The sequence below is a fragment of the Littorina saxatilis genome, linkage group LG12 (assembly GCF_037325665.1).
Source record: "Littorina saxatilis isolate snail1 linkage group LG12, US_GU_Lsax_2.0, whole genome shotgun sequence".
Taxonomy (NCBI): domain Eukaryota; kingdom Metazoa; phylum Mollusca; class Gastropoda; order Littorinimorpha; family Littorinidae; genus Littorina; species Littorina saxatilis.
The window spans coordinates 46,466,702-46,492,100 of record NC_090256.1 but is presented as its reverse complement, the minus strand read 5'-3'; the positions used below and the strand labels follow the sequence as shown (position 1 = coordinate 46,492,100).

At 44.0% G+C, this 25,399-nt stretch overlaps 1 protein-coding gene across 1 annotated transcript in view; it reads right to left on the bottom strand.

The window, feature by feature from the left end:
• LOC138982075 (telomerase protein component 1-like) overlaps positions 1-25,399 on the bottom strand; it is an 87,781-nt gene that overhangs the window by 5,345 nt on the left and 57,037 nt on the right. Inside the window, exons 33-55 of the mRNA XM_070355295.1 lie at positions 25,024-25,129; positions 24,055-24,229; positions 19,389-19,484; positions 18,327-18,451; positions 17,717-17,866; positions 16,569-16,674; positions 13,541-13,660; positions 12,627-12,725; positions 12,310-12,457; positions 11,711-11,817; positions 11,089-11,246; positions 10,301-10,400; positions 9,601-9,726; positions 8,909-9,016; positions 7,911-8,055; positions 7,282-7,484; positions 6,454-6,668; positions 5,668-5,731; positions 4,888-5,015; positions 3,885-4,043; positions 3,224-3,365; positions 2,631-2,801; positions 1,342-1,440 (exon numbers count right to left, since the gene is read on the bottom strand). Of these exons, the coding sequence (XP_070211396.1) occupies positions 1,342-1,440; positions 2,631-2,801; positions 3,224-3,365; positions 3,885-4,043; positions 4,888-5,015; positions 5,668-5,731; positions 6,454-6,668; positions 7,282-7,484; positions 7,911-8,055; positions 8,909-9,016; positions 9,601-9,726; positions 10,301-10,400; positions 11,089-11,246; positions 11,711-11,817; positions 12,310-12,457; positions 12,627-12,725; positions 13,541-13,660; positions 16,569-16,674; positions 17,717-17,866; positions 18,327-18,451; positions 19,389-19,484; positions 24,055-24,229; positions 25,024-25,129 (3,050 nt within the window). The remainder of the gene's footprint in view (positions 1-1,341; positions 1,441-2,630; positions 2,802-3,223; positions 3,366-3,884; positions 4,044-4,887; positions 5,016-5,667; positions 5,732-6,453; positions 6,669-7,281; positions 7,485-7,910; positions 8,056-8,908; positions 9,017-9,600; positions 9,727-10,300; positions 10,401-11,088; positions 11,247-11,710; positions 11,818-12,309; positions 12,458-12,626; positions 12,726-13,540; positions 13,661-16,568; positions 16,675-17,716; positions 17,867-18,326; positions 18,452-19,388; positions 19,485-24,054; positions 24,230-25,023; positions 25,130-25,399) is intronic.

The window sequence follows — 25,399 nt, the reverse complement described above, 5'->3', positions numbered from 1 at the left end:
GGTAGCGCGCTGGATTTGTATCCAGTTGGCCGCTGTCAGCGTGAGTTCGTCCCCACGTTCGGCGAGAGATTTATTTCTCAGATTCAACTTTGTGTGCAGACTCTCCTCGGTGTCCGAACACCCCCGTGTGTACACGCAAGCACAAGACCAAGTGCGCACGAAAAAGATCCTGTAATCCATGTCAGAGTTCGGTGGGTTATAGAAACACGAAAATACCCAGCATGCTTCCTCCGAAAACGGCGTATGTCTGCCTAAATGGCGGGGTAAAAAACCGGTCATACACGTAAACTTCTACTCGTGCAAAAAACACGAGTGTACGTGGGAGTTTCAGCCCACGAACGCAGAAGAAGAAGAAGAAGAAGGAATAAAGGAAAAAGAACATCCATGTCTTCCAGATGCATTCTGTTTCCTTGTTATGCTACAGAGTCAACTACAAATGTGATGCTGCAACACACAATGTTCTGAAGTGAACATGGAGCTTGGTCATCAAACCCTAGAAGTGTGTAATTTTGTTAGTTTCAAAGCTGTAGCTTCAAAAACGTTAAAGAAATCAATAATTTTCATTTCTATGACCCAAACTCGTCCTCGCACTGACCCTGAAATTTGACGAGGGTCGACCAGACTTGGGTCATGTCAAGAGGTTATCAAACCCTAGAACTGTATATATTTTCAAAGCTCCAGTTTCACAAACATCTGAGAAAACCTCAACGTTAAGGTTTTTGTTCAGGGCCGCCAATCCCTCCATAAAGAAGAACCCTGCTCATTACTATGACTCACTGATTACTCAGGTTAGCCAAAAATGGTGTGAGTATACAGTGGAGCACACATTTCAACACCATCTCCCTTTTATAACCCACATTTTGAAGATTCATTTCTCATTATAACCTCTGTAAATTATCTCCATTCAAAGACTCCAGACCCGTTTACCAAATATGAACAGTTGGTGTATTTTTCACAGAGACTTAGAGTATTTTCAAAATATTGAGTGTATTTTCTTACCAGGTAGAGGTGCTTCTTAATCATGTGACCGACGTAAAACTGTTAGCAGTAAAATTCCAATACAACGTCCGTCGCACTGATGATAAAAGTGTAAGCATATGACACTGGAAATAGTCGTACTTTCTTATCAACCAGCGTATTTATCGTTTTCTTGGAAACTTGGCGTACAAAATACGGTGAAATCGTATGAGTAAACAGGTCTGAGACACCTTCACTTTTAAGACCTAATATTTTCTCAGATTTATTTAGGTTGTAGAAGGGGAGTTCTTCCTTACAAAATTATAGCTAAGGCTGAAAAATGTTGTGCGGAGCAAGAGTGAAAACAGATAAATGATGGCGTACCTGAGTGAAGTCCTCTGACCACACCTTGACGGTGCAGTCTTGGGAGGCGGTGAAGATATGATGACCAGCCAGCACACCTGTGATACCTTGGCTGTGTACCTGCATGAACATCCAACACATTTATGATGGCAGGGGTAAAAACGGTCATACACTCCCACTCGTAAAATCCCACTCGTGCAAAACACACGAGTGTACATGGGATTTTCAGCCCATGAACGCAGAAAAAGAAGATATTTATTGTGGACATCAACTGTTTAATAATACATGCTTCGGATTACATTTTGAACGATTTTTACCAGTTATCACCCCCATACCTAATGGCTGTGTATTATAGTGAACATCAACACATTCATAATTAGGCACTGAATTCATCTCATATTCAGCCTTTATTTTCTGTGTGTAGCTTTTTCTACTTAACCTCTTGGATGCCCCAAGAGGTATGAGGTAATGATTTTTGGGATGATGAAAAAACTCAATACTCTGACAGGAGAAACAACAGCTGTATATTGCCCTTTGTAGTGCAAATGATTGCCTCCCCTGGATCTAAGATTTCGTCTAGTTGTTATACCTTGCATCGTATGAATTTTTTTATTTAATTTTTTAACTGCAGTCAAGAGGATTTCATTTTTTGTTTTTTGCATGTACCGTATTTTCCGGGTAATCCAGTCACCCATTGGGCGCAGGGGGCCGATAGGGCGCACCAAAATTGAAAAAGTATACCGGTAACAAACGGTCGAAGAATGAAAATAAGCTGCACATCAAAGGAAGAATACAGAGTGGAAATATGTGTGCTCTGTGTGTGCGGCGAGATCAAAGGCAGGTCCATTGTGATAGCTGGGTTGCCTTGTTTATAGACACTGACCTTCTTCCCAGGGGTCAATGACCCAGTTTTAGCTATGAGAGGTGGTTCCCCTGTCATATCTGAGAGAGGAAACACTTCCTGCACCGGGGTCAGTGACCCAGTTTAACCTATGGGGCGGTCTCTTTGATGTCTTGAGAGGAAACTTGGCCAGGGTAGTACCTAGTAGCTGAAACATGCATTATCACATGTTGTTTGACTGGTACTCAGGCGCTCTCTTTGATGCTCACGGAATTTAAAAAAACGACTATCGGTATTTGAGATGGAGGTGAGTTCTTGTCACGTTTTGTTCCCCATGGTTTTTTCCCAATTTTTTTTTTTCCTATTTCATACACGGATTAGGCGCTTTGTTATACAAGGCGCAGGGGTCAAACTCGAGGAAAAAAGTCGCGCCTTATGACCCGGAAAATATGGTACATAACAAATTTACCTTCAACTGCTTCTGCGTTCCGTCAGCGGTGACACAGGTGAGCTGACCAGAGGAATCTCCGGTATAACACCTGTCCCTCTTTCCTGGTGTGGCCATCGACACCCAGTTAGCAAGATGGGCATCGGCCTTTTCCGTTTGGATTGTGTCTGTCCACTCCTCCCTGAGTGACACCTGCAGGCAAAATAACATTTAATGCACGTTTTACCCTTAATTTTAAGCAAGAGTTCGTTTTCTTCAAAGAAACAGTTCTCAGTTTATTTAAAGTTTTTTTTTTTAACTAGAACGGCTTTTCATTGAAGAAACTGTTCTGTGTCTATTGTCCAGCACAAACGATGTACGGGACTGGAACAACATGTTAGGATCAAATGTGTGTGCATGCACAGAAAAACATTAGAATCAGGAAACACAAAAACACAGGACCACACACTCACATCCAATCAGTCACAAACATTCTCTCTCTCTCTCTCTCATTTTAGATTAATTAGTCCCTCACACACCCAACCCCACAGCTACCACCCCCCCCCCCCCCCATACACACACACCAGCACCATCAACCACCCTCCCACCCACCATAGAGAGACCAAACTATTTACCCGACTCTTTTCACTGAGACAGGTCCAAACACCCATGCGGCCGTCTGTAGTGGTCAAGAGCAGACGTCCAGCTGCGACTCGCACACTAAGTGGCCAGTCCTTGTACACAGGCCTGCTGCCTTTGGGCCTTTGCATCTTGCATCTGTGTCAAAAAGTCTTTCATTGTTAATACTGTACAATTTTGTTTTCTCTCCATGCAGTGAAACAGCAGAACAGCTATCAGTGAGCAACCTAAATCTATGCCTTTGTGGCAAACAACTATGACAAATTTCTTGTAGTTTTCTTTTTGATCCTTCTCCGATACAGAGGATAGATCGACACACACGCACAGGACTTTCAGACAAGATTACACCTGAAACCTGTGACATGCATCTGCAGCAAATTGTCATCCGTGAGACATTAATTAGCATCAATAAACAACACACACACATGCATGCATGCACGCACGCACGCGCGCTCACACACACACAAACACATAAAACACTCCTTATATCTTGCTCACACACACACACCTTTTCACACATCCATATTCACACACACACACACACACGCACACACATTCACACAAACACACACACATACACACACAACCCTCTTTCTATCTTGCTCACACAAACCTATTCACACACGAACACACACACACACGTCCCACAACTCTTACACTGGCTCTGAGACAATGGCACCGTTGTCGAGGTTCTTGTAGAAGACGGCACCATCCCAAGACGTGCCAATGACAAAAGTATCCGTGCTTCCAGGCATGAGTGACGGGTCCCACGTCAAGCTCGTGATAGGGGCATGCGCGCCAAACTCCTTCTTCTTCCTGAAATTGAAATGCATGCATAATACAAGTGAATATGTTTTAAGGTGCCTCAAAAGAGAAGGAGTGTTAGAATGGATGCAAATTTATAAACACTCTAAAGAGCAAGTTTCAGAGTAGAGGCAGTCTTAAAATGCATAGTTGAAGCTTCTGGTGTAAGTAGCTTACCTTTTCTGAAATTCAGGGTCTGTGCAATATTGTATCAGCCATGCAGTGTTGCTGGAGGTAGTCTAGACTAATCTATTGTGCAAGGCACTGAAGGCATGTGCCAAGGAAAAAGGAAACAAAGAGGGAAAGGCAGAAAGAGAAATTAAAAGATTGAGTGACAAATAAAAGAGGATAGTATTATTCACCTTCCAAGAAGTAACAACATTATTCTACACAAATATTACTTTTGACTTGCAAGTAAACCCCTAAGGCTACATCATCTTTGGCAATTACATAGTGCAAAAATATCTGAAACTTGGAACACAGATCTCGGTGAATATGTGTGTCAATGAAGCATGAAGACATTAATCCCCACCGCCCTTCCAGGTTCATAACTAGTACAGTGGTACCTGTGTTCAATGCCCCTGCCATGAGAGGACACCTCTCCATAAAGGACACTGGCTACTGTCCTTTTGTTGACATGATGTATACCTGCCATAAAAAGGACACCTGCATGTAGGGACACATTTGGCTGGTCCTAAGGGTGTCCTTTCAACACAGGTACCACTGTACAGTGAAACCTCCCTTTAAAGATCTCCAAAAATCTAAGAAAATCAGGTCTTAAACAGGAGGAAGTCTTACATTTGGGGGTCTTAAAAGGGGGGTTCCACAGTATTGTCAAATCAGAACAACAACTGACCTAACGATCAGCCCTTCCTTCTTCGGCATCATCTCCCAGACGGCAAAAGTCATGTCGTCGGAAGCGGTGACAAAGCGACTGCTGCTTTTGTTGACAAAACACGCACTGCCCACAGACTTCTCATGCGCCTGAAACAGCAAATCATAGGCAATTGATCTTTGCCCACACTGACTAAAAAGTTAAAAAGCATTCCTGACTTTCCAATATTCTTGAAAATATAAGCTGTCTCTGGCATGTGGTTCAACTTAGTAAACAAAATTGTAATGCCATGCGTATAAAAGTTGACACTGCATCTTTGTTTGAGCATTGAATGCTTTCAAACTCAGCATGATGGTAGGTCAGAAGATCAATGTCTAGTTGATTAAAACCAAGATTTGTTGTTGAGCCACATAACTGTTTTACAAGTCATCTCATCAGTTCACATACAAAACTACACATGCTGCATCACAGTTGAATTCTAATACATGTAGCAAGCAACTGTTGCGATTTATCAGGAAAATTATGACAAACCAGATGACACTAATCATAATTTATGGACATGTTGCAATGTTCCTATACAGTATTTTTTTTTATCAAAATCAAAATAAAACACAACAGCAAGCAGTTTTTGTAAAGTCTTCATCAAATTTTTGTCAGACAGTTGCAGACTTCTTCAGGATGGTATTTTTTTCGTTCAAATAGACTGAAAGCTGTTATACCTTTATTTGTATACACTCAGTGTATTGGTTAAATACAGATTAGCATGCCAAGTTAAGTATATTTGTTTAAAATATCACACACCTTGAGACTGAAGACACAGGAAAAGGTGTTGCCCTTGTTCTGCCAAATGTTCACCACACCAGATCTGCACACACAAGCACACAATGAGTATAAACGATAAAACAAAGCACACACACTCACAAAAAGAAAAAAAAAGAACTGCCACTGCTCCGAAAAATAAAGTAGGTAGCACATGCACAATCAACTTAAACCCGCAAAATCAAAGACAATGTACACATGCACACACACACACACGTGTACATACATACCCAGTATCCCTGCAACCCTCTACCCAACCACCTTCCAGATAATACCCCATTCGGCAGCCTCCTACCCCCTCCATCTGTTTCTGCATTGAACTGACTCGTTCATCCACATGAAGGATCCCCATCCCCGCATCATCTTCCACCCCCCTCCCCCCATACACACACACAAAGCCACCGCTTTCCTGTGCACCACCCTGCCTATCCTCCCAAAGATACCCCATCCTGCATCCCCTAAACCCTCCAGGCAACCCCTTCTGGCTGTAACCCACCTCCCTCATTAACATTAGCCCCTCCCTCCACATTCTCGTGCACCCATCCACCCAAAGATACCCAATCCTGCAAGCCCTGAACCCTCCACCCATCCCCTTCTACCTTAAACCCACCTTCCTCATTAACATTAGCCACTCCAACCCCCCTCTCCAACCTCTCCTCCCCCTTCCCCACTCCAACCCCCCATATCCACCCCCTCCACTCTTACACTAACTCCCCCCCATCCTCCACCCCGCCCAGCCCCATCCCGAGTAAAGACACCTGTTCGTACCTGTCAGCGGACAAGGCCCAGTTGCCATCCAGCCCAGGGGCAATGGAAGTGATCTCCACCTCATGCTGTCCAGTGATGTCCGCTTGGCTGACCAGCTTGGGTGACCACAGGCGCAGGGAGCGGTCAAGACCCACGGAGGCCACGTGTCCATCCTTGTCCGCGGCCACTGCCAGGACGCGGTCTGAGTGACCGGTCAAGCTGGCTAGAGTGTTGGCCTGTAATGAGAATAGTCGTGTTAAGACAATGAAGGATTATGGATGGGATTGTTAATTCTGCTGCTAAGGTTGACTTGTTAAGCTGTCTTACAATTGTTCTGAATGGATGAATAAAGGTATGGTGTTGTGCTGTGTTGCGTTGGGTTGTGTTGTGCTGCTCTGGTTCTGTCTGGTCTGGTCTGGTCTGGCCTGGCCTGGCCTGGCCTGGTCTGTTTTGTTTTCGGCACTTCACACACACACACACACACAGACACAGACACACACATATATATACACACACACACATACCCACCAACACACACACCCATGCACACACAAACACACACACCCATGCACACACAAACACACATCTACACACACACACACACCCCACACACAGAGACCCCCTCCACACACACCCATGCACACACAAACACACATCTACACACACACACACCCCACACACGGAGACCCCCTCCACACACACCCCTCACATACACCCCCCCACACACACACCTACACATAGACACCTCCCCCCCCACACACACACACCCCCACATACACACACACAGACACCCCCTCCCACACACACACCAACACCAACTCACACACACCACAATACACACACACCAACCTGCAGAGGTCTCCACAGTCTGACGGTGCCATCATCGCTGCAGGATGCAACCAGAACGTCCTGAATGTTCAGAGCCTTGCTCTTCTTGGCAGAAGTCTTCGTCTTTCCCTCCTGCTCTTCTCCCTGCATTTCTGCCTCCTCCACAGCATCTGCCCAGCTCTTCCCAGCATCCTCTGCTGTGTCCTCGTCACCTTCGCCAACGCCTGTAATGTGAAAGTTGTTTACTTACTGAAACTGCTGTACCCCCGCAGGATTCAGTACAAAATTGGTATATGTACACCAAAAATGAGCTAAAAAATGTACTGAATTTGTACCACTTGCCCAAAAATGTACCTCAAATGTACCAAAAAGATACTGCCAACGAAATTTAGTACATTTGCCATCCTGCTTAGGCTGAAAATCACAAGAACCATCAAGTATTGATAAATGATTTTAACACCCTGCTTTAGGTTCAAAATCAGGAGAACCATCAGGCAATCATTTTTTAACTCCGGAATTCCTGATTTTCATGTCATCCCTGCCATCAGAGGATGTTATGTTACATGCACCACCACTGCAATTTCTCCATGCGAGATAATGAAGTTAATTTGATTTGATTGATTGATTGATTGATCACTGTGAACTCTCACCACATCCATCGGTGGAGCTACACTTGATGTAGACGTCACAGCCGTTGACCCGCTGGGTGTGACCGTAGAGGGTTGTGATCTCCGTACCGCGGTGTGACCACACCTTCACCTGTCCGTCGCTGGACCCCGACACCACGCACCCACACTGTGTCACACAAAAATAACTTTTCATTAAAAGTCAAACACTCTCCCCCCCCCCCCCCCCACCTACCCCTTTTAAGACCTCAAGAAATCTGAAAAAAATAGGTCTTAAAATGGAGGTAAATTTAGAGAGTATATGAAGAGGAAATCTGGAAAACTGTTAAAGGTCTTAAAAAGGGTGGTCTTCAAAAAAGGAGTCTGAAAAGGGGGGGTTCTACTGTAGAGAAAATATATGCCTTCTATGAAAAAGAATGTTTGTAGAAAAGCTCCAGAAGATTGTTATTGACAGTAAAAAAGGAAATATGACTGTGTAACTTGAAGTGAAGACATGTACATGTGTTAATGTTTGCAACCTTGCTTTCCCCGAGAACCATTGTAACGCCCCCCCCAAAAAAAAAGTCTGTTTACGGTAACATAGGCCAAAAAAATAGGGTCGGTAGGTCGGGATTTTTTTTCTCTTTCTCCAAAAAACCATATTTTTTTATTTTTTTATTTTTTATTAATTTTTTTTCCCCCAAATGCCAAAAAAAAGTCTAGGGTCGCGCGAAAAAAATAGGGTCGGTCGGGTTACCGTAAACAGACTATTTTATTTGTGTGGCCTAACTAACAAATAGACAGACACAGAAACAGACAAATGAAGTTATTCTTGAAATAAATTAATGAACGCAGGCATGCAGATAGACAGGCACAAAAACAAAACAAATTAAAAAAAAAACCACACACACACACACAAAGAAACAAACAAAGACCGACGGACAAATAAAGAAGATCAGATTATCGTAGGATAAAAGACAGAAAGAAAGAAAGACAAGAGAGACCCACGGAGAGACAAAAACACACAGACTTGAGGATCTTACTCTGTAGGCCATGGTGTTGACATTAGATGTGTGTCCATGCAGCCTGAATTTCTCCTCGTTGGTCTTGACGTCCCAAACCTTCAGGTTGAAGTCATTGGAAGCTGTCACCTGTCATGGACACACATACATGCATTCAACACTGGTTGATTTTCACAGAATGTATTTCTTTCTTACCTTTCTCTCAATTTCAGAAACGTGTAATGTTCTTTTACATTTCTAAGTAGAAAGCTGGTTGGAGAGAGAGAGAGAGAGAGAGAGAGAGAGAGAGAGAGAGAGAGAGAGAGAGAGAGAGAGAGAGAGAGAGAGAGAGAGAGAGAGAGGGAGAGGGAGAAAGAGGGAGAGAGAGAAAGGAGAGAGAGGGAGAGAGGGAGAGGGAGAGAGGGAGAGAGAGGGAGAGAGAGAGAGGGAGACAGAGAGAGAGAGAGAGAGAGACAGAGAGAGAGAGAGAGAGAGAGAGGGAGGGGGGGGGGGGGGGAGGGGAAGATATGCTAAGATAAGATAATTTTGTGTATGTGTAAGCAATTACTGCTTATTTACAAAGAAAAGAAAACACAAAAATAATAAAAATAAAAAAATATAATGGTGGAGGTGAAGTTGCAAATGTTACGAACTGGAAAACTGGATAACTACAGTCTTAAAAGGGGACTCTACTGTATTTCCCCATCTCTGCCAAAAAGAACACACAAACTTACAATAAAGTCTGCAGTGTTGGACCACTGGCAAGCATTGACCCAGTCATTATGACACTGGTCCAAGGTCACCTCCGGAGCAGGGTCAGGGTCAATGAGACAAACATCGACATCCCAGATGCACACAGACTGAAAATAGATCAGAAAAAAAGTTGATCAATATGTTCATGCAACATTTAAAAAAATTTCAGTACAGGAAATATTTGTCTATACTGTAGTTGCAAACATGACTGGAGATACAGTATCACTGGTAAAAGCAATTGAGTTCAAAGAAACATTGTGTCTTGACAGAATATTGTAAACTTGTAAATGCAACAAAATAAAAAATTTATTAAAAAACAAAAACAAAAAACAGAACTTGTGAAAGTAAGTTGTGCTAAAACAAAAATTGTGTCTTATTTGAGTATCATAAACTTGCAAATGCTATGACAAAAAACTTAAAACTACATCCAAATGTACAACCTACGACTGCCCCCCCCCCCCCCCCCCCCCCCGCCCTTTTTTCTTTCCGTCAACTCTTCAGATGTTTCCAAATGCATACACTGAACATATCACAGCCAGAAGTGACCAATTTTGTTCCGCAGGACCAAATTCAATGGCAAAAAAACTAAAACCTTCATCCAAATCCATAACCAATATCCCCCCCCCCCCCCCCCCTGCATTCCATCCCCCTCTTCAGAAGTTTCCGAGTGCATACACTGACCATGTCACGGCTAGAAGTGACCAATTTCTGTGCCGAAGGTCCAAAACTGCAGCCTCCGACCGGCCCAGTATGACCCTTCAGCGTTGCTACAGGCTTGGAGCTGAAAGCAAATGAAACAAAATTAAAAGTCATATTTACAGTGGCATCCCCCTGTTAAGAACCCCCCCCCCCCCCCCCCCCACTTTAAAACTCCCTCTCTCATTAGACAATGTTTTCTCAGATTTTCTGGTCAAAACCTCTGTAAATTAACTCCCAGTTTAAGACTCTCCTTTTTTAAAGACCTGATTAAAAAAAAATTGAGGTTTTAAAAGGGAGATTACACTGCATTTTGAATTATCCGCGCTTTGAACAGTTAGAAACATTGAGCATTATTTTGTAAACCAAATAAGGTAGAGACAGAAGAAAACACACACAAACACACACACACAAACTGACACACACACACATGCATACAAAGTGAGTAAATGTCATGTGCAGCCAGTATCCTAACATTCAGACTAAAATGGACAGAAAAGACTTATATATAACCTTTCCTTAATTTGATGTAACAGACTGCCTTAAAAACAAAGATTCTGAGTTGTTTGTTATTTCTTGTGGGTGTGGGGCAATGGGGAGGGGGGGTGTCCTTGAAGCTTCTTCTTCTTTCATGGGCTGAATTAACTCCCACGTTCACTCATGTTTTTGCAGGAGTGGGTTTTTACGCGTATGACTGTTTTACCCTACCATTCAGGCAGCCATACGCCGCTTTCCGGGGAAGCATGCTGGGTATTTGCCTGTTTCGTGCTGACCTTTTTCTTGTCTTGGCCGTCTTGATAGGAGGGAAGAGACAACATGTGCAGTCCTCTGAAGTGGTGGCGACAGCCTTCCTGTGTACTGCTATGCTCAGCACAGCTTTGCTGTGTCCCTCGAGTGTTGACACTTTGGTTCCGTGGCTTGCCTCCAGAATCTGCACAGCAAATGGTAAATGTGAGTTGCAAGTATTACATGCACGTACACATGCATCTACGCAGGCACACACTTGCATACACAAACATGATATTGCACATGCACATTCACACGGCCGTGGGCACATCTGGGGTCCATTAAGGATGACCTGCTTGAACGCATGCTTTGGACCTGTATTTCTACCGGCAGTGACTGCTGGAATATCTATCACTTTCTCTTTCACACACACACACACACACACACACACACACACACGCACGCACACACACACACACACACACACACACACACACACACACACACACACACACACACACACACACACGCACGCACCCAGGCATGCACACACACACACACCCAGCTCCTCTCTCCACTTCCATCCCCTCTCCACCTTGTACGTTTCAATAGTAAAATGTGTACTAAAATGATCATAACAACAAATACATATCATTTAACAGTACTTACATGCACTTTAGTATCATCAGAGCCGGACAGGATGTAGCTGTTGTCACTGGAGTAGATGACAGCTCTGACCGCCATCGTGTGAGGCTTGGTTTCCCACATCAACACACCTGCAACATTAATTTGACACTTGAGCAAATCGGTGTAACTTTTATTTTGAAAATACAGAGGCCAAGTATGCAGTACAGTAAATGCAGATCAAACAAAAACACAGTGCCAGTGTTTGAACTTGAAAGTGCATCCCAAACACAACACAGCACAAACATTAGGGTAATTGATAAGGCAGTATATTTTTTGCAACATTTTTCAAAAAGTGTAAGACTTGTACAGACAGAGAAGCTCACACCTCCGTTCCCTCCCTTCCTCTCTCTCACTCTTTTAAACATTTATGAACTACAATGTTTCTATATAATACGCTTACGTACATAAACTTATACTATTTCACTAATTATGTATTCATGTAGTAGTAGTTATTATAGTAGATTTAGTCCTTCTGCAAAAAAGTATTCCTATGCTTATTCTGTTACCCTCGTAAAATAAAGAATTGTCATTGTCATTGTCTCTCTAGCATGTTCACTCACGATTTCAAAAAGAGCTATTACCTGTGCCAACATCGAAGACACGCACATAGCCAGTGTGGTAGCCCACGGCAACAGTGCTGCCATCTGGTGAGAGGGAGACGGTAGTTGCTGCTCCCTTGTCCTCAGAGCCTATGACATGGAGTAGTACGCCTAGCTCTCCAGACCACACCTGAAAATTAAATCGGCCATGTGTACCGTCAAAAGCTGTAGGTGTTACTTGTGAGGCCCCTTTTATGTGAGAACAGGTGTGTCCAAAACAACAAAGTACAATGTATTAAGTTCTTGTGTACATGTATTTTATTTCTCTATGTAAGCCCAACCTGCCATAGTGAACTAACCTTAATCTTGTGGTCATCACTGGCCGTGATCAGCTCCTGGCCAGAGGGAGAGAAGGTCAACTTGTTGATAGGACCTCCGTGACCTCTGATGTTGCCCACCTGTACATTAACACAACGTTTAAATGGAATCAAACACATGACTTCAGCAATCTTGAAAGAAAGCATGCAATGTACCTCACTACTGTGCAGTAAACGTCTTATCACTTGTAAGAAATAAGAGCCAGGTTGGTGAAGCAGAGAGAACGCATGGCTCACATGCAGATTGATTGAGCGAATGTGATCTATGCTTGAGGCACACACAGACATCTTTCTTGCTGAGCACAGAGTCGAGGACTTTTATGTGGACAACATTTTTAACTTTAAAAAGGAGATCAAGATTTGTTTACAAGATTTATAGTAACAAGTGTGAAAATGAGATTTCAGAACTTTCTTTATTTGAACTTGAAGTTCATGACATGACAGACCTCAATAATGACCACTTTTGGTCACAGGTTTGACGGGCTTGCACCTCTCAGTAACGACAACTACCCACAACGACCACCCCAAAGAATCCCCAATGTTTTATTTTATTGTATATAATGCACCTTTCCATAGCTGTCTATCGAGGTCCGTCGGTTGACGTCACAATTCATGCGTACTCGCCCTTGGTAGGCAAATCAGTGGTACATGACTGTAGAATATGCTGTCCGTAATATTAGTTGGCTCTTTTTGTTAGCACGCCTGGCAACTATCTCTTTTGTCTGCACGATTGAAGCATGTGCCTTTGCCAAACCAGCCCTCCAAATGACATTCAAACATAGCTGCTCAGGTACGCACATGACAGATCTTGATATAATGACCACTTTTGGTCAGTCCCAGGGTGGTCAATAGAAACAGGCTTAACTGTATTTAGAAGTGCAAGAACCACTGCTTACCTGTACACCTTTGGTTGCCGACCAGATCTTGACGTCACCGTCCAACGCAGCAGAGGCAATATGACAGCCATCACTGGAGTATGCCACGGCACGCACTGAGCTCATGTGTCCACGCAGGATCTGCACCATGTAAGAAAAGCAAAAGAATCATTTTCCCTGGAGTGTTCTTAAACACACAACCTGTTTCAATCAAGTTGTCTTCATTCAAAGCTTCTGATAACAAATTTAACAAACAAAACAAGAAACTCAACTCAACTCAACTCAAATTTATTAATCCATATGGAAATTATGTTGTAACAATACTCATTTCCAATCAAAAGAATAAGAATGCATAATAAAAAATAAAAACATCATAAGAAAATAAGTGAGTATGATTATTATGAGTATGATCACAGTCTCACTAACGCAAACAGTCATCCGTCAAGTCAAGTCTGCCAACACACAACTCACTCACACAACAACAACAGCAACAGCAATACAATTTAACAAAAACCATAATTCCAATAACAAAAAGACGTCCAAGAGTCCACCTCCACATCCACGCACACACAAGGTATACAAAGCACCACATGTCGACTAGAACACCGCACATTTGAACTACGGTAATACAGTTACTAAAAATACATACATTACAGATAACCCAGCAACAGAGTACAGTAATAATTATGACAGAGAAACATGATAGAGGCCTCTAACATGTGATTGGTTGAAAGCATGGATAGCTCTGGGAACAAAAGAATTGCGGAAACGTGACGTTCTAGCAACCATAGCCCTCAGTCTACCACTCCTGTCAATGCGTCGAGAGTCAAATTCAGGTTTCAGTGGGTGTGTCTCGTCAGCCAAAATTGAGGTCAGTCGGTCAGTCAGTCGTCTCTGGCAAACTGATTCAATGGTCTCTTGTTTCCTGCCTACAACAGATCCAGCCTTCTTGACTAGCTTTTCTAGCCTGTCACTATCCTGTTTACTAAGGTTACCCCCCCAGCACACACATGCATATGTCAACACGCTACCAACAGTGGACAGATAGAACATCTGCAGGATGTCATTACGAACAGAGAATGATCTAAGCTTCCTCAGACAGTACATGCGCGTGTGCGCTTTCTTCAAGATTTGGTCAGTGTTGGCATGCCAAGACAGCTTGTTGTCGATCACTACACCTAGGTAGCGATAGCTCTTCGGTGTCCGAACCTCCCCCCGTGTACACTACATTGGGTGTGCACGTTAAAGATCCCACGATTGACAAAAGGGTCTTTCCTGGCAAAATTGCTTAGGCACAGTTAATAATTGTCTACCTATACCCGTGTGACTTGGAATAATAGGCCGTGAAAGGTAAATATGCGCCGAAATGGCTGCAATCTACTGGCCGTATAAAATCTCATCTCACACGGCATCACTGCAGAGCGCCTAGAACTGTACCCACGGAATATGCGCAATATAAGACTCATTGATTGATTGATTGATTGATAGCTTTCAACCTGTTCGACTTCAACACCAGCTATCACGATAGGCTTGTGTGCTACCTTTTTTCTTCTAGTGTCAAAAATCATTTCTTTAGTTTTTCCTGTGTTCAAGTCCAGGTAATTCTCGTCGCACCAGTCCACAAAGCTGCTAACTTCTTGTCTGTAGTGTGTGTCATTGTCGTCAGTAATCTGTCCTGTAAGTCCAGTATCGTCAGCAAATTTGTCGATGAAGCACGACCCGTGAGAACTCCTGCAGTCAGCAGTATACAGGGAGAACAGAAAAGGTGACAATACTGTTCCCTGCGGAGCTCCTGTGTTGGTATTCAGTACACTAGATAGCACGGTCTGCGGAGCACCGGTGTTTGTGTTCGGGCCATTAGATGGTACTATACCAGCCCTAACAAACTGGGGTCGGTTGGTCAGATGGTCTGTGACGCACAATACAGTTGGAACGCTAATTTTCATCTTCAGTAGCTTTTCAGCAAGAAGGTGAGGCTGTATCGTATTGAACGCGCTAGAAAAGTAAAAAAACATCAGTCTAACACATGCTCCAGGTTTATCCAGATGAGAATAGATACTGTGCAACACATGTAAAACGGCATCCTCAACACTTCTACCCTTTCTATAGGCAAACTGCCACGGATCCATAAACTCCGCGGTAAGCACCTGAAGCTTCACTAATACTAGTCGCTCAAGAACCTTCATGACAGCAGACGTCAATGCTACAGGTCGCAGGTCGTTCATCACTTTGACCGGGGTTTTCTTTGGAACTGGGACGATGCAAGATGTTTTCCAAAGGGATGGGATTTTTGACTGTGACAGAGACATGTTGAAAATCACAGTGAGAATTGAGCAAAGCTGCTCAGCACAAAAATTTAGGACTTTTGGTGTAATACCATCCGGGCCTGCTGCCTTCTTAGCATTAGACTTCTTGAGCTGTTTCACAACATCTTCCTCAGTCACAGACATCACTACATCATGTAAGAAGCACAACAATCATTGTCCCTGGCCTGGAGTCCTGAGTTAATTGTTCTTCTTCGCATCATCCATTTTAAAATTGTCTAAATTAAATACTTTGAACATAAAGTTTAATAAACAAACAAAATAAGAAACTAGGTGTTTTTTTTTTTTTAAATCTTCTACAGTGCACACAATCATTTGCTTGGCTTTAAGCAATAGTTGGAAACATAAGGACTGAAAAGGACATTTCTTCATTTGTGAAACATTTCTATTTTCATTGCATATAGGTAGTTATACTTTTTTTCCCAGTTGCAATTATTTTGAGAATTTAGCCTTCACATACCCTTTCACCAATCCCTTTTTTGTTGTTGTAAATCTAGATGAAAACATTCTTTCAGGCTTCTCTAAATACTAAACCATCATACTTTTTTGAGGATGAAAGTCGCTTGTACATTTCAATGCTTGTTATTCTCTCAGCTAGTTACAGGAGACTGGTTCTAAATAACTTTCACTTTCTCTATTACACATGTATGCATTTAGAGCGCTTACTTCCCTTTGTTCATCAGATTACTAAACCATTCTTAAACTTGAAGAAAAATGGAACTTACAGCTTTGCGTGAACGGTGCAGAACGTCAAAGATTTTGATGGTGGCGTCCCAGTTAGCCGTCACGATCAGCTGGCCTTCTGGGTGGAACTTGACATCATTTACAGGACTGTAAAAACAACAACAAAAGGCATATTTTACCACTATGTAGACATATAGTACATTTATGGACAGGAGATAACTATTAGTCGGTAGCAGTGCTGGCTTGAAACCAGGGACGAGGGGCACGAACCCAAAGTGGGCGCCACCCAAACGGGGGAGAGAACAAACCGCGGGATCTGATTCGTTGAAATCACAACACATCTCTGTTTCAACCAATCCAACACTGCGGGTGGCTCCCGTTTAGGTGGTAACTTTCTAGTGCATCTCAGCCCAGTTATCGCTATCGGTGTGGGTTCAGTGTGCACGCTATCCCCAGGGCAACGTTAGAAGCCAGAATTTCCTTGAGGAAATTCCCCAAGAACAAGAAGATATGCCATACCAAATATACTGTATACAGTCACGTGTAGCAAGCACATACATCCTGCTTTTTCTTAGCCATGGTCTTTACCCACACGGTATCTTTAGAGTACATGATCGAGGCAATAAGCATCTACATAGACACTTCTTTTGGAACTTTTGCACACCCCTCAAAATAAAACAAAGGAACACAGGCTAAACACATGCTAAACACAGGCTAAACACAGGCTAAACACATGCTAAACACAGGCTAAACACAGGCTAAACACAGGCTAAACACAGGCTAAACACAGGCTAAACACAGGCTAAACACATGCTAAACACATGCTAAACACATGCTAAACACAGGCTAAACACAGGCTAAACACATGCTAAACACATGCTAAACACATGCTAAACACAGGCTAAACACAGGCTAAACACAGGCTAAACACAGGCTAAACACATGCTAAACACAGGCTAAACACAGGCTAAACACAGGCTAAACACAGGCTAAACACAGGCTAAACACATGCTAAACACAGGCTAAACACAGGCTAAACACAGGCTAAACACATGCTAAACACATGCTAAACACATGCTAAACAGGGGAACAGTGGAAACCCCCTTTAAGGCCTCCAATAATAAGAATTAGATGCGGAAAAAGAAGGAATACACATGGTCATGTGTCTGCAGTCAAAAGGTATAGTTACCATTCCAGATTGAAGAAGCAAATCTGTTCCCCAGAGCCAGCGTTCCACACACGCACCATGGTGTCCCATCCTGCCGACGCTAACAGCTTTCCGCTCCGATCAGCAGCGCAGGCATTCACTTTCCTGTTGTGGCCCTTCAGCAAGGCTATTCTGTGGACACCAAATGATCATAAGTTTAAGTATGACCAGCGTACACAGAGAAAAATAGATGCAATTTTTAATGAGTGAATCAGTCAAAACAGATACAGCTGCTGCATGCAAGTACCTCCTTGTTTAAACTGCCATATTGAGAAATATTGAGGATTGAGAAATATTGAGTATTTGGAAATACTGAGTACATGCAGCAGCTAAACTTTTAAACCTGCATCCAACAGCCTCATTCACATAAAAACATCATGAATGCATATATAAACAGCAAGAAAACCCAAACAAAAGAAATCTACATAAAAAAGCCTGCCTTTTCTGAATGCATATTATTTCCCTCCCAAAGAAAACCGTCCTTATATGTGTGGTCATCTGTACCAAGCAGAACATATAACCCATTAGACTGCCTGAAAAAAAAAATAAAAAAATAGATGATGTCCAAAAGCAAAAGTGTGCATGGGCTGACCTGTGGCCCTGCTCCACGTCCCAGAGACTGAGAGTTTTATCCTGAGAGGCGCTGCACAGCACCGAGTTGCTCACAAAACACACATCAGTGATGCTGTCAGAGTGACCCTGGTAAAATCGCAGCTCCTGCACAAACACACAATAATAACTACACAGACACTGAAACGCTAAGTCACAACTTTTCTTGGTTTGACTAGTTGAGGAAGGGGTGAGTTTATCCAGCAGGGTTTCATTTAGTAGTGCGCCTTGCGCCATTGGCGCATAACATCTCAAAATGTCCCATTGGAATTGCCTTCAGTGCGTCAAAGGGCGCACTGAGATTACGTACCACTGCGCCACCCCATGCACACTTTTCACGGGAGTATAACAATGTTCAGAATGAACTAGGGAAAAACGCACGCCAAGCCGAGCAACTTGCGAGTTTGTAAAATGCACTGTGATTTGCTTTTAAAATGTAGTTCATTAGTATTTAACCAATTCTGCGAACTATCTGTGCTTGCGCGATTACCTCAGCGATATCGATCGAAACACAGAGACAGACACACACACACACACAATAACCGGATACACTGGCAAGTTCTTATATCATCATATGGCACCAAATAGCACTATTTTGCATCTTTCAACAAAAGCATTTTTGGACCGCCTAGCCTGCTTTGTGCGTTTTGCCTTCGACTATGTAATGTCCCATCAGAATTTGGTTGAGGGGGACAAATGTCCCATTGTCTTTTTCTTCCAGGCTAAACCCTGATCCAGGGAAAAGGGAATCCGTGGGCTAGACAGCAAGCTCACCGTTACATATGTTTTGCTGCCCAAATGCTTCTGGTGGATACCTAACCAGGAGAGGCTTAACAGCAGCTGACACTAAGTGAGCCTGCAGCTGTTATTAGTGTTATTTCTACTGTGGGAGAGGATTGGCGCTACACATAGCTAAACCTGCATGCAGCTAAAGAGACAGAAATCAAGCCCTTGGAACAACCGCGTGCACTACTTTACTAAACATGAATGGTTACGTATGCTAGAGACACTTTGAAAATGTGCAGCATGGCATGTTCCTGTATACCTTTCCTGTGGCCATGTCAAAGAGACGAACCAAGCAGTCAAGACCACCGGTGGCAAAGTAGGTACTGTCAGAAGATACAGCAACACAGGTGGCAGGCTGCAAAGACATGAACAATTCATTTATTTTCTATTTTTGTTAAGAAAAAAATAATTTTTGAATAAACACCCCACCACATAGACGAGACATGTATTCCATCATTGGGGGATAATGTGGGAGCAAAATGGGCATGAAAATGAAAAAATGACTTTCATTATTGAGGATGCTTGTTATTCACTTTCTGGTGCCAGGAGATTGGCGCCGCATAACTCTTACTTATCTCTCTGATTCCCTCTCATTCTATCAACCTTCCCGACCACTCCGCTCCTCAAACGACAACCTCAAACTCAACATACCTCACACAAAACTCAAAACTGCAGAGCCTAAATCAGAGCAGTTGTAAATAGCCATGTACATAATTATTATTTGACATTTTCTTTTCTTTTTCATGCTTACTTCTGAGTGCCGTGTCTCTGTTTGTGTTGTTGCCTTGTCATCTTCATGTCATTTATGCGTAAGTGTATATGAGTGTGCTCGAGTTGTCAATGCGAAAGAATATGTATGAGTGCACCTGGAGTCGCCTTAATTGTGGTGAGATATGTGCGCGTTATACATTCTCAAATTATTATTATTATTATGATTATGTTGTATGCATTAAGAGCGCTTACTTCCCTTTAAACTACTCACTTATCGCCCCCCCCCCCCCCCCCCCCCCCCCCCGGCGCAAATCAAGAGCACACGATAATCCCAAAGAAATGACACTCCTCTTTCTCTCCCTCTTATTACTTACAGTTTATACTCACTCACCTGCGCGCGCACACACTCATACACCTGACACACACGCAATCACTCTCGTGCGCACATACATCACACATAGCCAAGTCATGTATTGATTTGGGCAAATAACGAGGGCAGTTTATTCAAGAGAATACCATCTGACAATGAGAGATATCATTGTGCAGTGATAAGTCCCAAATTAGAGGTACTACTCGTTATTCAGCCCAACTAAAGACAGTATACTAGGTTAGAGGTGGGAGGTTTAGGATTGTTGTGATGTTATACATGAAGGAGTTGCCTGGGCTACATGTGATCTGCAGGATGATCTTTTGTGGCAGCTGGTCTAAGTAGCCTAAGTACGCGTTGCTTTTCCAATCCCCCATCACCTTGACAATTTCCCCCGGCACACCACAACTCAACGCCCACGCGGCACCACCCCGCCGAAAGCTGTGGCTGGAGAAGTTTCCCCCAGCAACAGCGGTAGTCAAGCGCAGTTTCTTATTAAAGTCTGATCCTTTCATCGGGAAGACCTGCGCCTTGGGGTCCATCGGCCCCAACAAAGGTAACACAGCGGTCACGGCAGACACTGGACACAAGGGATGGAGTGACATTGCCGGGAGCTTAATTTCAACAGAGCGCTCTTTACGCTGAATCGTTTTGCTCCATTGGAGCGTTATTGACATGCCCGTACCCAGAATAACCACCTGGTCTCTTGTGAGCTGCTTACAAGGATCGAAGTTCCCGTTGTCCTGAAACAAGTTCGATCTCCGGAGAACTCCGAAAAAAAGCACCAAACACGCAGCCCAGAACACAATATCTTGCCTACACTCAAGGTCCAGCTGGCTTTTTATTATGTGTAGTAATTCAGGGGTGATTGGGGTTCTTATCAGTGGCACACCCCTTGCATTTTTCGATGCCCTTAAGTGTTGTCTGGACGTACCACGAGTCCCTGAATGGGTGCGGCAAGCCGCTTTCAAGATGAAGAATGCGAATAATGTTGATGTATTGCTTGATGGAGGACGGTTTCAAACGTCGGGCTAGGTACGCTGCGTATTGCGCAACAGTCTGCTCGTTCACAGGCACTGGCATTATGTCCATCTCCCCACAGAAACGTAAATACGAGGTAAGGTGGATGCGGTAAGTCTTCCTAGTGTTATCAGAAAAGGCACTTGCTCTGTAATCCAACACTTCTGCCGTCAGTTGCACCCCTAATGGGGGCTGCTGGTCTGAAAAACAAGGAACAACAGGGCTTGGTCAGACATATGGTCACACAGGTTGATGTCGGGGGGTCTCCCCCGGTGCCAGAATGTCAACAGACGCACTAAGTCTTCGCGCCGTCTGGGCTCATGGAGGCAGGAAATTGTGTCAGCCATGATGTTTACACTACCAGCCACATGTATCGCCGCGATTTTGCAGTTCACTTTTGCACATTCCCACGCCATTTTACGGAGCAGACTGTTCACATACTTATTAGTCGATCTGCCCTTATTAATGATAGCTTTTGCGACAGTACTATCGGTATGAATAATCACTTCTTGTCCGCACCACATCGGAGCCCATCGTGTCACTGCTTGCACCACAGCGCACACTTCTTTATAGTTAATATGTAGCTCCTTTGCTGCCTGCATGTCTTTTTCAAAGATGGTGTACTGCCAGTCACCTTGCCAAAAGGCACCCGCTGCAATATTACATGCATCTACATGAACATGCTGTTTTGCATTGTGAAAATAATATACTGTGCCGTTAAATACATGCATAAAAGAAAGCCACCATTGTACATCCTTATGAAATTCGCCAGATAGTTTCGCTTTGTGTCGCTGCTGCTGAAGGGGTTTAATCGTGTCCAGTATCCGCCGCAGAAAGAATTTTCCTCCTCTGACAGCCTGACAGGCCCAATTAAGGGACCCCGCTATGCTTTGTAGCTGAGTTTTTGTCGCGCGCTTCTTTCCTCGGATCTGGAGGAGTCGCTGCCGCAGTTGCTGCAACTTGTCACTTCCAAGTGACAGGGTGTTGTTTCGCGTGTCGATGTCGACACCGAGAAACGTGATACGTTGAGTAGGCCCCACCACCTTCTTCCAGCTAATGTTGAAACCCAGTTCCCTCAATAATCTAATTAAAGACAGTAACATGTCATTGCACTCTTGTCTGGTAGCTGCTACCAGAAGAAAATCATCAATATACGCTAACACACCTGGCATGCCTTTCCGTGCCATGCATCTGCGAATAGCTTGCGACAGGCGATGGAAGTGTGATGGCCCTACGTTGCTGCCAAAAGGCAGCCGACTGTCAAAGAGATAAGTAGGTTTCTTTTCACCTGTGAAATGCCATTTCAGCCCAGTCATACAATAATCGTCCGGACTGATGCATACTGACCGATAGGCGGACTGCAAGTCTACTTTTGCACACCAATACCCTGTCTTCGCTAGGGCGCACGCGTCAGATACGGTTTGAAATTTAGCTGACTCAGGTATAGAATAGTCGTTCATTGCCCTACCTGTGGGTTTGCTAGCGTCATGGATCAACCTGATGCTGCCATCATCCTTGGGAATCGCAGCGATAGCGCTTACCACAGTTGGTTTTCTACTAGCTACAATGTAATAACCTTTTTCTATCTGATCTAATAGCTCTTTTTCCACAGCTTTATGGTGTTCGTTCGATGACCTATGGTTTGTTTGCTCTACGTCTAGTACGCCTGCCCTACTCTCTTCTGTTACACGGAAACCGTTTCTTATGCCATCTAATAAAAAGGTTTTGTCGTGATCGCCTTCTAGCACCTTGTGCCACATTTGAGATTTAGCATTAATGGAATCACTATTTCCGAGAAATTCGCACTTATTGGAATCTAGCTGAGGGAACGGGCTGTTGAAGGTGGGGCCTACCGTTTTGTCGGCAATTCGTTGCGCTGTGTCCTAGGCTGGGGAGGTGGTAGCTGTCACTTTGTGGTCCTTGCCGGGGTGGCCCATGCCGCAGGTGTCGCAGACGTGGAGGAATCTGCAGCGGGACCCATAGGGACAGTCGCCTTTGTTGGTATACAATAAGCACACTTCCTTCCCGTTGGGTCCCGCTGGTCGCCGGGAACCGCCGCTGGCCGTCGTAGCCTTGCCGCCCTTGTTGTCTTGGACGCCATGCTGGAGCCGGTCCCGCAGGATCACCGTGGACAGGTGGGGGTTGGGGGTTCCCCACTTGAATCCGCTGGACGACTGGCGCCTTCTGTACTCGTCGTCGAGTACTCCCCCTTCTGTACTCCCCCGCTTCGCTTTTGCAGGGCCGCCACTGCTACTCTCAGCGCTACGTAGTGGCCACGCTTGAGACCCAGGCCCTCCAAATCCTGGGCAGTCGCATTTCTCAGCACATTGAGGGTGTTCAACTCCTCATCCTGGAGAACTTTAACCACCGTTAAAGGCAGATCTGTTGCCCACGCTCCAAATTCGAAGTCCATATTGCAGTAAGAAATAGTTGGCATATGCCCGCTGCGCCGCGCTGGTAAGGACTGACCACAATGTGTTGCTCTCCCGTTCTTATAGACCCCCGCTGATGCATCACACGTGCAAGCCCCCCGGCAACATGGACATTGCGGCTGGGCTATTCTCCTTGACTTTCACAAGTCCTCCTCTCCCCTCTCTTTCTAATTACGGGCCTAAGTGTTGATATCCTGCTTTACTACCCTCTCTTCCCTACCTGCCAACACTGATCCCTTTAGGCCTACCTCAAGTATCTAACATCCTCCTCCTCCACCCGCGGCTAATCTGTCTCATTTAAATAGAGTTTATCTGACGCTGTCCGCTCTATCTAAACTCACACTTGTTTTTCACAGCTTCTTTGATTTAGACTCTGCTGCAGGAGTGTGACGTACCTGTGAGAGATTGTCCAGGTGCAGGTAGCAGGGATCAGGTGTGTCAGGTTTGTTGTTCCAGTCCACACAGCCGCTCTCCCTGATGAGCTGCGCTTCCCTCAGTTCCCTCACCTCCTGGCACACAGCGCTGCCCTCCTGGCTGTTGCTGGCTTGCTGCCATATTAGGCCAGGGTGTCTGTACACAGAAAATGAAAATTCATGAACTTATTCTCCTTCTTTTGCCTTCGTGGGCTGAAACTCCTACACACACTCATTTTATTTTGTACGAGTGGGTTTTCACCGTGCCATTTCGGCAGCCATACACCAATTTTGCAGAGGGTCCTAGGGTACATGCCATGTGAGCTAGCTAGCCCCCTCCAATAAGAGGACAAATCCCCACAAAAGATATTCCGTATCGTTCCTGAATTATTCTCTATGCTTTATGAAAGGACACCAGCAAAATATGGACATGCGCTGGTTGGCCCGGAGGGTGGCTCCCTCTTACCACAGGTATCACTGTACAACACTCTCACAGTTCACAATGCTGAATCTGGCAATAAAGTACTGAAGTATAGCCAGTAGGAGCAAGAAGAGACGACACAAAAATGGACCAATCTGGTGCAATCTGAGCCAAGAAAATTCCCGTAATATAAATTATAGCTTCCAAATGTTAATTTCAGAAGACAAATTTGGATCAAAACAAGGAAAATTGACTGATCTGGTGCAACCTGAGCAAACAAATTACCCAACTACCTTCCAAAACCGTCATTTAGAAGACAAAGGCCGGTTTGATAAAAACAAGGAACATGGAGCAATCCCCCCCGTAGATCCGCCCCTGCAATGTGATCCATTGGGATTCCGGAAAACAGGGGACACAGAAAAAAAAGAATAAGAGAGCTTTAAGCATGACTGACATTAAACAATGAGTAGTAAAACAGGAAAACCAACGCTTGTTAATGGGTAGGTCAAGAACTGCTATTGATAACTTACGCAGCCAGGATGTGAAGGTTACAGGATACAAAGCTCTGGTACTCCTGCAGACGAGGTGTTGCCAGAAACTTGGCCTGTTCCTTTTCCAGCGCCTTGTTGCCACAACCTGTAAGTAGGAAAGACAAAACATTGTAAAAATCTATAGAGACATTGAGAACATTGTATAAACAGATTTAAGCACATGGTCTGGATCATGATAAACACATTTTGTTTGCCATGTTGTGCAGAAGTTTCAGGTAAGTATTTTCTATAACTATTTTGGCCCATATATAATGTATCCTAATTCTTTTCCGTGGAGAAATGTTATACGTTGTGACACATCACAGTCTCTCACATGAAGCAGTGCATGAGTGTGCTTTTCCTCAAGGTTAATTTT